The sequence below is a fragment of the Rutilus rutilus genome (assembly GCF_951802725.1).
Source record: "Rutilus rutilus genome assembly, chromosome: 10".
Lineage (NCBI taxonomy): Eukaryota > Metazoa > Chordata > Actinopteri > Cypriniformes > Leuciscidae > Rutilus > Rutilus rutilus.
In genome coordinates, this window is record NC_140215.1 from 13,304,097 (window position 1) to 13,319,610 (window position 15,514).

The 15,514-nt window shown below is 38.2% G+C and overlaps 1 protein-coding gene across 32 annotated transcripts in view; it reads left to right on the plus strand.

Moving 5' to 3' along the window:
• caska (calcium/calmodulin-dependent serine protein kinase a) overlaps positions 1–14,486 on the plus strand; it is a 165,758-nt gene extending 151,272 nt beyond the window's left edge. For 15 of the 32 annotated variants that reach the window (XM_084421420.1, XM_084421422.1, XM_084421434.1 and 12 more), the window contains 7 exons: positions 567–763; positions 978–1,093; positions 9,769–9,849; positions 9,940–10,020; positions 10,112–10,314; positions 11,076–11,159; positions 13,128–14,486. In XM_084421420.1, the coding sequence (XP_084277546.1) occupies positions 567–763; positions 978–1,093; positions 9,769–9,849; positions 9,940–10,020; positions 10,112–10,314; positions 11,076–11,159; positions 13,128–13,304 (939 nt within the window). In that variant the 3' untranslated portion in view covers positions 13,305–14,486. Of the gene's footprint in view, positions 1–60; positions 100–566; positions 764–977; positions 1,094–9,768; positions 9,850–9,939; positions 10,021–10,111; positions 10,315–11,075; positions 11,160–13,127 lie in introns of all 32 variants that reach the window. The other 17 variants (XM_084421410.1, XM_084421433.1, XM_084421416.1 and 14 more) reach the window with 3 other exon arrangements.
• The last annotated feature ends 1,028 nt before the right edge of the window (positions 14,487–15,514 follow it).

Here is a 15,514-nt window from a genome sequence, read left to right on the forward strand (position 1 = left end):
TACTAATGCAGCCACAGTGCCATGATATTGCATGATGTTTGTAATACTCTCATGCCCTAGATCTCCAGACCTCCAATCAAGGATAAATTTTCCATCCAGGTAAGATTTTAAAGAATGAGCCCAATCCACTGCTCTGAAAAACTGTTGTGTAACCATTTAAGTCCAAATGTACCAAGGACTCAAAAACAATTACATCATCACTGTGATTCTTAGAAAATATAATGTTAAGCTCAATTTGTGCACAATTTATACTTAAAGGCCCCTTTTAGTCAATCCAATGTAATTTTTTTAAATGCGGGAGTCACACACCACTCTACTCTCAGACCGCATTTTGGTATCCAACTGCACTAAATGTTCAGCGAGGGCTCCGTAACATAACTCGCCCTCATACAGAGCTTCAGCCAAGCATGCCTCTCATCGCAACCAAAACCTGATCTCCACTTGAACCCTGATGCCCAGTTGTACCTTGACCGCCATATGTACCCTGACCTCCTCCATCAGTCAGTCTCCTTTCCTTGTGCCACTCTAGGGCTTTTCTGACTTCAGCTGAACATGTCTCTTCTCAGATTTATGTACGGGCACAGTTCGAGTATGACCCGGCGAAGGATGATCTCATCCCCTGTAAAGAGGCTGGAATTCGCTTCAGAGTGGGTGACATAATCCAGATTATCAACAAAGATGACCACAACTGGTGGCAAGGCAAACTGGAAAACACCAAGAATGGCACGGCGGGTCTGATTCCCTCACCTGAACTCCAGGAGTGGCAAGTTTGGTTCTTTTCTAGAGCAGAATGAGCAATTTGAATCATTTATTTTATTTGAATGATGGAAGTCAGAAGATTACGATTGGCTTGTGCTGAGTGAGGAGGGAATGAAGATTCAGAACAATGCAAGCCGCTCTCAATATGATTTAAAAGCACTAAAAGATATGCTGCATGTCCATCTAATTGTTTTTTTCTTTTGTTTGTTTTGTTCTAGGCGGGTGGCTTGTATAGCCATGGAGAAAACCAAGCAAGAGCAGCAGGCGAGCTGTACTTGGTTTGGCAAGAAGAAAAAGCAGTACAAAGACAAATACCTAGCAAAGCACAACGCAGGTACAGTTTCCACTGGGCTTCTTTTATCTCCATATAGACAACAGATGATGCTGGTCAATCAACTCTAGTAACTCTTTAGTAATCTAGTTAGTTAGTTATCTGCCCCTGTTAACACCAAGAATGATAACTATAACTATATAGATCTCCACACTAGTACATAATAACATGTTGTCTAACACCTTTAAATCCTAAAGCTCAATCAAGTCGAGTGAATCCTGATTGGCTGTCAATGTTTTTGTTGTTCATCAACTGGACAAAATCATTCTGATACTGATTCCAACAATATCGTTCCACTATGTCATTATCCGTATAGCTGTGACATGGACTTTCCTATTTTCATTTAATTAGAACGATATTTAAAACGTTATCATTATAGTTATCGTCCGTGGTGTGAACAGCCCTTAATATCAAATAGGCTCTAAGATCAGTAAGTTTACTGTTTACTAATAGTTTGCAGAGTAGGAAGTGTATTTTGAAAGTTATGCTTCCTACTTGGAAATAGGGTGTCATTGTTGAGACATGGGAGTCTGACGTCACATGGACAGCTGCCCGGGATATATACTGTACACAATTAATGATTAATGATAAACCTTCATTTTTAAGAATTTTATCTTTAAAGTCTGTTTTGCAAATGTTTGTGGAGACGTGTGTAAAACAACCATTGTGTCATTTCATAAATTGGCAGCCTCTTATACTGTAGTTTGATACTGTAGGTACATTTTTATTTTGAGCATGGTAATTCCATTGTGCTATCTCAAGCTAAATGAATAATGTTTTATTATATTAAATATACAGTATATTATATATTATTTTATATTAAAATTATTTATATAGCTTGAGTGTATATATACAAAAGTATATTCTAAAGTTTGGGGTCAGTACGATTTATTTTTTAAAGAAAATTGCACTCTTAAAAAGAGAATTTTAATGCTTGTATTTCTACAAATATCCACTTTTCAATTATCAGTTGTTTACTATACAAAATCATAACAGGGCTGCCATTTTTAGATTGTCCCTTACTGACAAACATATCAAAACCAGGAGACCTTAACTCATGGTAGACACATATGGCACCTGTTTTAATTGACCTGGTAATTCATAATCTTAATTCATAATCATGTAGTTGCACTGAATTTTTTTACACATCTTTTCTGTCGTCAGATGCTCAGAAACAGTTTATGATCAGAAGCACAATAGAACACTGTGGTTGATGCCCATCGCTAATTCAGTCCAGGTGGAACTCCATGAGAAAGAATGCATATATGTCTATAACACTAAGTCTCGTGTTTATATTAGTTCCTGCTTTTCTGCAAAAGCTGACTTTTACCCTCATGGGATGGTTGTCATGGGATGGTTGTCATGGGATGGTTGTCAGCAGTTGTTGCTAGAAACACCTCTTTTGAATGATTCAGACTGTAGTTCAGAAGCTGTAGTGAACGTCCGTTCCTGTGTGTCTGGTGGTAGGTATGGGCAGGTAACGGGGCCCTGTACTCTCTAGCTCAAATAACCCGAGGTCCTGACTGCAGCATTTCCACAAATAGCAGGGTGACTTGTGCCAATACATAGCCAAGTAGCTGTGTGTCTGATTCTGCTTGCTGTCCCTGACCACACAGTCTCTTAAGAGTGCTCTAGAGAGTCTTTCATTTTGCTTCAAGTACCAAAGGGGCTCATTAAAGCCAGCCACAGTGGAAACCTAGCTAGTTATTGCAGATGAGCACACCTGCATGTACACTATACAACAAATGTGTTTATGCGTATATTCTATCAAAAAACAATACGTGAGACGCCCATGTTTTCCATAAGAGTTTATGGTTGCTGATAAAGGGCCAGAGGAGAGAAAGAGAGAGAGTGTGTCTTTGCTGTGAGTGACTCTATATGACTATATGTGGTCAGCAGAAGTTCACGTCTTCATCATGGCTTCAGGTCTAAACCAACACACAGACCTCCACTAAAACTGCAGATGTAGTGGAACACCTCCTGCTCTCAGATGTACTGTAACTAGGCACACATTTTACAACCTCTATATAAAATGATCCTGTCGTTATGAAAGGTGGCAATTATATGATCTTGTTAGAGGCACAGTGAACCCCACTGCTTTTAACATCTTATATAAGCAAGTCATTAAGGTCCTAATTCAGTCTGTAATACTAGCTAAAATAGGGTCAGGTTACCACCTTTGAACACACAAGATGTTAAATGATGCCATCATTTTGTCAAGATATCCCTGATGGTGTAGAATAGTTTAAAGGTGAGCTTCCTAAAAATGTGGATTTGTTAGTTTAGACTGTAGACATAGACTTCACTCCTAACATCACAAAGCCTGAAACATGTTATACGCAAGTATGTGAATGCAACCCCCTCTAGCTACTGTACATAACATTGATTTCACATTGTTGCATTATGCAGTGTTTCCGAAAAAATATATATATACAGAAAGTACACTACCATTCAAAAGGTTTAAAGAAATTAATGCTTTTATTCAGCAAGGACACATTAAATCGATCGAAAGTAACTGTAAAACATTTTTCAAACAAATTCTGTTCTTTTGAACTTTCTATTTATCAAAGAATCCTGAGAAAATGTATTAAGTTTTCCACAAACATATTAAGCAGCACAATAGTTTTAAACATTGATAATACAACATTTTTCTTGAGCACCAAATCAGCATATTAGAGTGATTCCTATGGAGCGAATTATGTGCTATAATTAAACAAACAAATCCAGCATTTTGCAAACAAACTCGATCTACTTCGCAAAGGAAAACTCGACTCGCACTTGCTACTAAGTGCTAATGTGGATTCTGTCTAGATATGTAATAAACATTTTGCAAAAGAAAACCTCAAAAAGGTTAATTATAGATCAAATAAGACAGAAACACACCCGTTCACTGGTCATTTTCCTCAGCTGTAGGCAAAGGCAAGTTTCAAATCAGTGCTTCTCCCGGGAGAGACTAGGAAGTTGCTCAACTGCATTTGTGAGAAAATCTGCCTGGACACATTTGTGAGAAAATCGAGCCGAGAGATCTCATAAAAAGCCAAGTGTCACAATCATAACAGACAGATATGCATTTGTATGCACTAGATTTGGTATTTGTTCAAAGGTTACATGCAATTTGTAGGATGGTTTGTATTTATTTGTGAAGTATTATCTTGGCTCATTTATTTATATTTGTAAAACACAACACATATTTGTTACTCAACTGCATTTTCACTCAAACTGACCTTTGTACTTGCACATTGCTTTCTGTTTGTTTGCGAGTCGAGTTTTCCTTTGCAAAGTAGATTGCAAAGTAGTTTGTTTGCAAAATGCTGGATTTGTTTGTTTAATTATGGCACATAATTCGCTCCATAGATTCCTTAAGAATCTTGTGATGCTGAAGACAAAATAATGGCTGCTTTGTCACCACAGGAATAAAACATTTTTTTTTATTTGTATAATACAGAAAAGAGTTTTTTTTATATATATATACACAGCAATACTGTGAGATCTATATATCTATATATATATATATATCTCACAGTATTGCTGATTAGAGATTTCTTTAAAAAATGTAAAAAAAAACAACCTTTTGAACAGTGGTGCATGCTCAGAATTCTTAGTTTTGCAAAAAAAATTGTTGCAAAAAATTAATGATTATCACCGTTCTAATGCCAAAATAAATTATTGAAATATTTTCAGATTTTTTCCCCCCCAGGTTTGTTTGGATAAAGTCATGCTGAGAAAGTTGGTTAAAGTTGTCAAAATTGCCAACAATATGTCAGAAATGTGTTGGCCAAGCATTTGAATCTGCATTTGCATACTTGCATAAAGTGTTTCTGGTCTTAGGAGGCCTGACGGTAGATCTGATCATATCTGGGCTGCTGGAATCACAATGTTCTCTGAGCACCCAATCACTTAGGTGATCAAAAACGCTGTGTTCAGCACACACCCCTCAGCCAGCAGCGGCAGGGAGCGCAGATCAGACATAATCCCTTCTGAGCCCAGTGCCCCACTTTAGAGAGTCTGAGTTGAGCTCACTCAGTCAGAGAGGCAGGAAATGGGACTCTTCGGAGTATTACAGATTTTTTTTCTGGTCTTGTCACGAATTCCTCTAGGATTGTTTAATTGTCTAAAACTGTTTTGATTATGGCGGCTTTGTTAGAGTTGTGCTTTGGGCTTTTCAAGCTTTAATGCGCAGGTTCAGATCAGGTTAGGAACGGGAAATGGGAAGCATATGGTTGGGGATTTTCCAGTAGGAAGCAGTTGTTAAGGACTTGTCCTTCACAAGGAGAATTTCATATTTGGGAGACTCGAGACAAAAACAAATCAACATCGCTGCAACAGGCTTATAAAGAAAATAGACCTCTATTTAGAGACATGTACATATTGACAAGCCAGGAAGTGCATCTGTGCATCTCAAGTGCAGGAAGTTCCAGCCTAGTTATTTCAGCATTGACACACATGATCTAAATCCACTTTTCATTGTATGGTGAACAAAAAAAAAAAACGGACTGATTACATTTGTTTGTATTTTACACAAGACAGGTTTGTTCAAGCTGCTTGTTTTTCTAGTTACATACATGAATGGCACGTTAACGTCATGCAGAGAGAGTGTGTTCAAAAGTTTGGGGTCAGTAATATATATATATATTTTTTATATATAATTCATAGTTATTTAAAATTATAATAATATTTTAACATGTTACATTTTTACTTTTTGATCAAATAAATGCTACCTTAGTGAGCATAAGAGACATCTTCAAAAAACATTAAAAAAAAATCGTACAGACCCAAAACTTTTGAATGTTAGTGTATACAGAAACATTGAAGAAACCACCTAGCATTGAACATTAAAGAAACCACTTAGCAACCATATAGCAAGAGCAATGATACACAGCAATGGTAGAAATCTGTCAGCCAGTAGAGATTTTGCTTTATTGTTTATACCACAGTATACACTGATGAGCCAAAACATTATGACCAGTCACGGGTAAAGCGAATATCGTTGATCTCCTAACAAGGCCACATATTAAGGTCTGGGTAGGTTAGATGGTAAGCAAACAATCAGTTCTCGTAATCAACGTGTTGAATGCTGGAGAAATGGGCAGGAATCGACTTTGACAAGGGCCAAATTGTTATGGCAAGGAGACTGGGTCAGAGTATCTCTGAAACAGCAAGGCATGTGGTTTGCTTCCAGTCAGTAGTTGTGAGAATGTACCAACAGTGGTCCATGGAGGGACAAACCGGCAACAGGGTGTTGGGCGTCCAATGCACATCGATGCACGAGGGCAACAAAGGCTATGGTCCAGGCCAACAGAAGGTCCACAAAATTTTTATAATGGTTATGAGAGGAATATGTCACATCACACAGTGCATTGCACTCTGCTGCGTATGGGGCGTAGTTACAGATCAATCAGATTGTCTTTGATGACCCCTGTCCACCATCGAAAGCACCTACAGTACACAAGGTCACGCTAGCGTGGGAACTGGACCTTGGAGCAGTGGAAGAAGGTTGCCATGTCCGACAAGTCCCTTTTTCTTTTACGTCACGTGGGTGGCCGTGTATGTGTGCGCCGTTTGCCTGGGGCAGTGAGGTCACAAGGATGCACTATGGGAAAATGACAAGCCGGTGGAGGGAGTGTGATGCTCTGGGAAATGTTCTGTTGGAAAACCCTGGGTCCAGACAGTTATGTGGACACGTGCCACCTACCTAAACATTGTTGCAGACCAGATACACCCCTTCATGACAATGGTGTTCCCTGGTGAAAGTGGCCTCTTTCAGCGGGATAATGCACCCTGCCACACTGCACACATTGTTCAGGAATGGTTTGAGGAACATGATGAAGAGTTAGGCAGGTTGTCATAATGTTTTGGCTCATTAGTGTATATATTTGAGTAATTATCAGTATCATTTATTATGCTTAATCTGATCTATTGGTTTGTGTCTATCGAGTTCATAAAAAATAGAAAATAATTGTTTTATTCACTGGATTATCCAAGAAAAGCCATTACAGCATGATCATGTGATATTTCTATGTCCATATATGTCATGATGTATAGCGTTACTGCAATAGAACGTTACTCATATGGTGACTGCGAATTATAATACTTACCAGATGATCACAAAAACCTCTTAATACCACCCTTTAATTGCAGCTTTCAGATTCCAGCCTTGATATGCAAGTGCATTGCTGTGAATGTCAGAGGCATGTTTCATTGTTCAGAGCCGTGATGTGTCAAACACTCTGAAAGCGTCCCATCCAGAGCAGCCCGAGCTCACGGATGGTCATCATGTCTCTGTGCTTCGGACATTACAGCTTTAAGCGTGCTTGTTCTTGTATTTGTTTACTGATGTTAACTGAGCCATAACTCAATGACCCCCCCTCCCCTGTCCATTTTACATGCTGTCTATCTACCAATGGCCTCTGTGCATGTAAGTAACTGTGTTGCTGTGGCATACAACAGCCTCTGTGCTTAATTCTGTCTTTCTCTATCTGTCTCTCTGTCTCACTCAACGCTTTTGCTGTGGTGATCTTATTAACCCCGAATCCATCTATGCCCGTTAGCAAATTCCATTTTTTCTCAATCAACAAAACAAAGATATTTTTAATTGTGTGTTTGAATGTTTGTGGTACTCATTTGTGGTTTTGTTTTGTTCAGTGTTGTGTTTTTAGTTTCCTGCTAATTCTGTATTCTCTCAACCCTGTGCATCTATATTCACTATATCCACCACATGGCATGAGGCTTCTCTGTGTGCAAATCCATTAAGCATCCTACACATATAGAGCTGCACACTCAAGGTCATGTGAAAAAGGAGCATGAATCATTTAAGACATCTATTCAGAGAGGGAGATGAGTGCTGGAATCACATTTCACTTGGAATTGACACAGATGGCTCACGTTTCCCACAGCCAAGTCAACTCACTGTCTCCTGCACACATGCATGATATCTCCTCAACACCCCCCGCATGCACACTGCAGCCAGTTTTACTCATTATGCAACCATAACACTGGTAGAAAAGGCTTAGTGGTATAGCTTTGTGAAAGTTCACAATAGCTGTGATACTTTGTCCTTCAGTGCAGTCATATTTCAGAGGAATCATCGCTCTAGCCCTTCAGCTTTTTTACTCTTTTTTTCGTTACAGCATCTAACTGTGAGAATTAACAGGTGTATGTAGCATTTTTGTTAATGTTTGAATAGTTGACAGAAAAATAAAACAATTCTCTCATCGTTTACTCTCCCTCATATCGTTCCAGACCTGTATGGCTTTTTTTCTGCCTTGGAACACAAAAGAAGATAATTAGCAGGGGGGTTTTTCTCCGATTTTTTTTTCCCATTCAACAAGCATACAGTGACCAAAAAGCACCATAGAAGTAGTCCATGCAACTATTGTACTAAAGTCATGGCTTTGTGTGATGACTGAAATCAAGCTGATAATCATTCACTCTGTTGTAACTCATAAATCTCACTTGCACATGCATATAAGAATGCACCGATATTAAAATTGTAAAGTTTGGGGTCAGTAAGGTGTTTTTAATAGAATTAATACTTTTATTCAGCAAGGACACATTCATTTGATTGAAAGTTTCAGTAAAGACACAATGCTGCCTAAGTACATTTGCTGGTCATTTGAACTTTCTATTCGTCTAAGAATCCTAGAAAAAAAATATTTGTTCAATTATGTTTTCAACATTGATGATGATCAGAAATGTTTCTTGTACTCCAAAACAGCATATTAGAATATATGAAGAGTCATGTGACTGAAGACTTGAGTAAATAAATAAATTAGGAATAAATTCAAACAATTATTTGAATTAGTTGTACTGTACTTTTTATCAAATAAATGTATCCTTGGTGCATTTACGCACAACATACATTTACATTACATTTATGCATTTGGCAGACACTTTTATTAAAAGTGACTTGCATTGCGTTCAGGTTCATCAGTTCATGCATTTCCTGGGAATCGAACCCTTGACCTTGCCGTTGCTAGAGCCATGCTCTAAGGTTTAAGTTGCACGAATGCGATAGCATAACCGCATAAGAGACTTCTTTCAAAAACATTAGCCTTACTGACCCCAAACTTTTGAATGGTAGAGTAAATGTAAAGGAAAACACAAAGTAAAATTAAGTTTAAGTTTTAAATGCAATAGTGAATAATGGATATTCATTTATAGATTTGCATTTATCTGTTTTATTAAATTAGCGTTTTTAAAGATTAACTTTAACTTTGAGCGTTAGATGACTGCACAGGTAATCTAAATAAAGTACGAAATATAGGAAAATGAACACGTAAAATGTCTCCAGGTTTGACATTGGTGAAAGTTTGAATATGTAGAAATGCTAAGTGCGAGTGGCTGGGATGTTTTCTCTCAGTTTAGTTTTTGATGATGCCAATCAGCTGCAGTGGAGATTGAATGTCAGTCAGGCACAGTATCAAATCCCCCATCAGGCCTGTAACATTACATTAGCTGCCAAAACACATGCAGAGTCCTCATCGAGAACAAACACCAATAGCATTACCCCCCCTCAAAACATCCTCCTTTTCTTATGTAAGATTCAACTTTTGGTTTTTTTTGTTTTTTTACTTTAGAACCACTGGTTTGTTGGAGTCTAATAACAATAACATACAATTTTGGAAATTTAAGATCAATCCTTCGCCCTTATTAAATAACAGTCTTCTGTTTGTTTTTAGTGTTTGATCAACTAGATCTGGTCACTTATGAGGAAGTCGTGAAGTTGCCAGCGTTCAAGAGGAAAACATTAGTTTTACTAGGTGTGTATGTAGGCTTTAATTCCACATCTTACTTTTGTTAGTTGGTAGGAAGTATTTGTCTCTTACGTTTGTGGTTTGTTCAACTGGCAGGTGCCCACGGTGTTGGCCGAAGACACATCAAGAACACGCTCATCACCAAACACCCAGACAGATTTGCTTACCCCATTCCACGTAAGAAACTTCCCCAAATCTCTAACAGTCCACATGATTGCACACCGATACTGTTGAACTGATAACCGCAAACTCATCTCTGCCCCAAAAGACACGACCAGACCTCCAAAGAAAGAAGAAGAGAACGGCAAGAATTATTTCTTTGTAACCCACGACCAAATGATGCAGGACATCTCCAACAACGATTACCTGGAGTACGGGAGCCACGAGGATGCAATGTACGGCACTCGGTTGGAGACGATACGCAAGATCCACGAGCAGGGACTCATAGCCATACTGGACGTAGAGCCACAGGTGAACATTTCACTGCCCTCAGCATGTATTAATGACAGAAGATGTTCTGACATAAACCCTGCACGTCATTACTGTGATGCAGCTCCTTTAAATCAGATAGCTTTAAAGACTTTAGGAAATATGCTCTGGTTAAGCTGAAGCACTTGAACTCTATTTATTATAATACAAACTAATATGATGGAAATAAAGACCTAAGATTAGTTAGCCATTGCTTTGTGAGGAATTGAGTTATCTTACATGAGAGTCATTTTTAAAATTGATTTGATTTTTTTTTTTTTAAACCATGTTTTGATATTTTCATAGTAATTTCCAGAATATTATCAAACAGTCTGGAATGTTTTAGATTGAGACAAAGCAACTAATACCATAAAACTATGAAGTCAAATAGAATTAATGTTTATGTTGTTTTTTACATACCAGAAATGATGTCGCTTCCTTTAGAGAACTGTCTGTTGTTAGTTATAGGGACTTTACAAAAGGCAAATGGAAAGGGATATTAAGACACATATGAATTGTTTCCCAATTACAACAGTATTCCTTATTAAATTATTTTGTTAAAGGTTACAAGGCAAAACTAACAACATCTGCTCAAACCAAAGTATTGAAACAGTGTAAAACTGTGATATTGTGATAATAGAAAACTAACTGGTTTGATTTCATCTTTAATTTAATGAGTTTAATATCTTATTTGGAATACATTGACACACATGATTGGAGCATAAAACTGTTGTACATATTGTAATGTGTTTGATTATTCTCAGGCACTGAAGGTTTTACGGACAGCTGAATTTGCTCCCTATGTGGTTTTCATTGCTGCACCAACAATCACTCCTGGCATGAATGAGGTGAGATCAGGATCCAAAACAGATGCCATGGCATGCGTCCCTCACTGGCAGAATAACTCCACCTAACTTCTCTTCCTTCTTTCATTCAGCTAAATCTTTATGTAGTCTGTTTTTTTGTTTTTTTTTTGCATGCACTTTTTTGCATGTTTTTTAATTTCTTCTACCTTTCCTTACATCATGCTCAGCTTCCCAGATGGTGCAGGAAGCTGCCTGTGAGTATGACAGGAAGTCAGCTAGATCACGAAGTTCTAGCCAAAAAAGTTCCACTCTATTCATGACCTTTAGAACAAAGGTCAATTTGACAGATGGCAATTTTTAAAGGGTAACTAAACCCCTGGTCAGAGCTTGACTCCACCCACTGGCAATATTTGAAAAATGCTGGAAAAGTGGGCAGAGCCCAGTGGAGAGGGGGCGTGCATCTGAGATGTATCTCTCTGTAGGCTAGGGTGTGGTTAACTGGTACCCTCTGACGTCAGAGTGTACCACAACTTCCAATAGGAAAATTCAACTGCAGTAGCCACTGTTCAACCTGAAGAGGGCAGCACTGAGACGTTTTTACACCATATTTTGTAAAATTAAAACACTTTAAACACAAATGTTAAAAAAATTACTTGAATCAGTGAACAGCACTAATAAAGCCCCATTCTTACAGAGCATTAACTAAAAAAAGTTGGTTTAGGGTTTAGTTACCCTTTAAGAAAATCCTTATCCACATTTAAGTACTCTGCTTTAGAACGTTCAAAAGTTTGGAGTCAGCAAGGATGCATTTTTAAAAATATTATAATGTTTCCACAAAAATATTGAGCTGCACAAAATTGCTAATAATAATAATAAATGTTACATGAGCACAAAATCAGCATATATGAATAATTTCTGAAGGATCATGAGACACTAAAGACTGGAGTAATGGCTGATGAAAATTCAGCTTTACCATCACAGGAATAAATTACATTTTGAAATATATTAAAATACAAAATACAAATACATTATCCAGGATAGTATAAATACAAAACAGTTATTTTAAATAGTAATAATATTTAACAATATTACTGTTTTTACTTTATTCTGATCAAATAAATGACTGACCCCAAACTTCTGAACAGTATTGTATATATACACTAGTACAATCCTTCCCAACTCTCCCATTGTCTGTCCTGCAAATACCTTTGGGATCATCAATGAAATTTTCTTAAATGGGCACATGGTCCGAATTCATCCATTGTCCTCCACTGATCTTTCAAATGGCGCTTTTCCACTGCATGGTACGGCTCGGTTCGGCTTGGTACGGTTCGACTCGGCGCGGAACGGTTCGGCTCGCTTTGCTTTTCCACTGCGTGGTACGACTTGACTCAGTACGGCACGGTTCGGCTCGCTTTAGCTCGGTTGCTTTTCCACTGCAGTTAGTACCGCTTCAAAGTGACTGATCGTTATAGTTGCCGTCTCTACTACCATGACATCATCATATTAAATGCGAATTTTTCATTCCGTGTTTCCCCATCCACTCCTCGGCAACCAACGAGAGGAACGTCTGCACCTCGTCCACTGACCACGATTCAGCCATTTCTTTTTTTTTTAAGTTTATACTCTTTTTTGAAGCAAATACTTTTAAAACAGGTGCTACAGCGTTGGCTGTTGTCTACTGGCTATTTAAATCTAGCGGGTTTAAGTGTCTCGTGTCGTAAATACAATGACGCTGGTAGAGATGATTCTGTCTGACCAATCAGTGATCTGCAGTGTTTTCACGTCACATTTTAGTATCGGTACGGTACGCTTGGAACCTCAACAGAGGTGGTACCATTTAAAGCGAGCCGTACCGTACCGTACCATGCAGTGGAAATGCGCCATAAGTGAGCCGTACCGAACCGAGCCGTACCATACCATGCAGTGGAAAAGCGCCAAAAAGGCCCTTCTTTTTTTTTTTTACCTCTCGTCTGCTCTTTTACTCACTCTTTTTCTTTCATGCTGCAGGACGAGTCATTACAGAGGCTGCAGAAGGAGTCGGAGATCCTCCAGAAGACATATGCACACTATTTTGACCAAACCATCATCAATAATGAGATTGACGAGACTATCCGGCTCCTGGAGGAAGCCATAGACCTGGTTTGCACCACAGCCCAGTGGGTTCCAGTGTCTTGGGTCTACTAAATCAGCAAACCCATCAACCTATAACCTTATGCCCTTCATAACCTCACACTTTGCAGTGAATCTCTGCAAGAAAAAGAAAAAAACTTCAGAACTTTCCGATGATGCAAACAAAAGCTCACCTCTGATGTTCAAAAACATCAGTGTACCTGCAGTGAGCCTAGTCTTGGCCCCTCACAGACTACCTAGACGTAGTGTTGTATTAATGAAAAAAGATCAATAAAATAAATTACTAAATAGTGTCATGTCTATATAGCTAGGAGGCGACATTTTGTAGACGTTTAATTTAAAGAGACAGTATCTTACATGATGCATTTTCCTAAAAGGAATATTTTTGTAGTTTTTCTGCCCATTTCTCTGTTAGTACCAGAGAAAAAGTGCAACATTATTACAGCAGAATCCTCATAGCTTTCATCTGTCCAGCCCGTCCATTAATACATAATCCCCACATTATCCATGCGGCAGACCCTAGCTGCTTTAGCGCACAACCCACCGATTCAGCTTTCATTTAAAACCAAACCTTTGCCTTTTTTTTTCTTTTTGGTTTGTTTTTCCCAGTTCACCCTCCTCTACATGTGGATACTGTCTCTCTAAAGACGTGCATAAATGTTTTAGAGATTTGAATGAGATCTCATGCATGTGAACATTCACGAGCGTCCATGCTGTCAGTGTTAGCTGTGTTCAGACCGTCACCCACGGCAGAAAACATTCCATTCGTCTGGACGAACACATTCAAACAGGTGGAGCTGGTGACGAGGAGAAAAAAAGAAAAAAAAAAAGACCTATGCACATCCCTTGCATTTTGGCAACTTTGTAAAGTTTATTTTTACCAATCATGTAGTAAAATGTGTTTGTAAATGGTCTAAATTTTTATTTGTTGTAAGATAAAGGGGTTCGGGATAAAAATGAGTGCACAAAACTGTTCTGGCATTTCAGAAATGTGTCGTTTGAGAACATTAATGTTGACTCAGAAATCCCATTTTTATTCTGTGCAGTTGTTTGAGGAAGAGGTGCGTCCATGCAAAGCAAAAAGACGACGCTGTTTGTTCATCTGAATGGTTCTGTACATGACAAACTGTTTACTCAAACTGCCCTGTATAAATGGCTCTGCCGATGACGGAGCAGCTCTTCGGCATGAGCGTTTTTTGTTTTGTTTTTTAAATATATTTCCTTTAATGTGGTGAAGATCTCGTCTGTGTCCTCTGCTCTGTTGTCTCATCCAGCTTTTCGCTCGGCCTCTATGTGTGAGTTGGCAGAGACGGGGTCAATGGAAACTTTTTGTTCCTCTTTTACCATTTTGTTTTTCCGGATTTTTCCCAGCAGCTGTGGTAGGTCACGCCCTGCCCGTTGACTCTGTGTGACTGCAGTCGGGATCAATGCCCAGTTATGTGTCCGAGAGTAACGCAGAGTGTGTTTGCTTGACCAATGATACTGTATGTCTAACATATTTCTGATGAATTGAAACCGAGAGCTAGCGTGTTGCTACATGTGTAAAGTTTAAGTCTTAATATACACTACCCTTTCAATGTTTGGGGTTAAGATTTTTTATGTTTTCAAAGAGGTCTCTGCTCACAGAGGCTGGTTTATTTGATCAAAAATGCAGTTTTATTAAAGGGATAGTTCACCTGAAAATGAAAATTCTGTCATCACTTACTCATCCTCAAGTTGTTCCAAATCTGTATGAATTTCTTTCTTCTGCTGAACACAAAAGAAGATATTTTGAAGAATGTTTGTAACTAAACCATTGTGGGCCACCATTGACTTCCATAGTATAGAAAAGAAAATGCTATGGAAGTCAACGTCTGGTTACCCATATTCTTTAAAATATCTTTTTTTTTTTTGTTCAGCAGAAGAAAGACATTCATACAGGTTTGGAACAACTTGAGGATGAGTTTTCATTTTTGGATGAACTATCCCTTTAATTCCTGTGATAGCCAAGCTAAATTTTCAGCAGCCGTTACTCCAGTATCACATAATCCTTTAGAAATCATTTATATTATCAATGTTGAAAATGGTTGTGCTGCTTAATATTTTGTGGGAACAGCATTTATTTGAAATAAAATTCTTTTGTGACACATGTTGTTACTGTCACTTTTGATCAATTTAATGCATCCTTGCTGAATAAAAGCATTTATTTCTTTAAAAGAAAATCTCACTGACTCCAAACTTTTGAACGGTAGTGTATTTTGGTACTGTCACACAGGTGAATACAA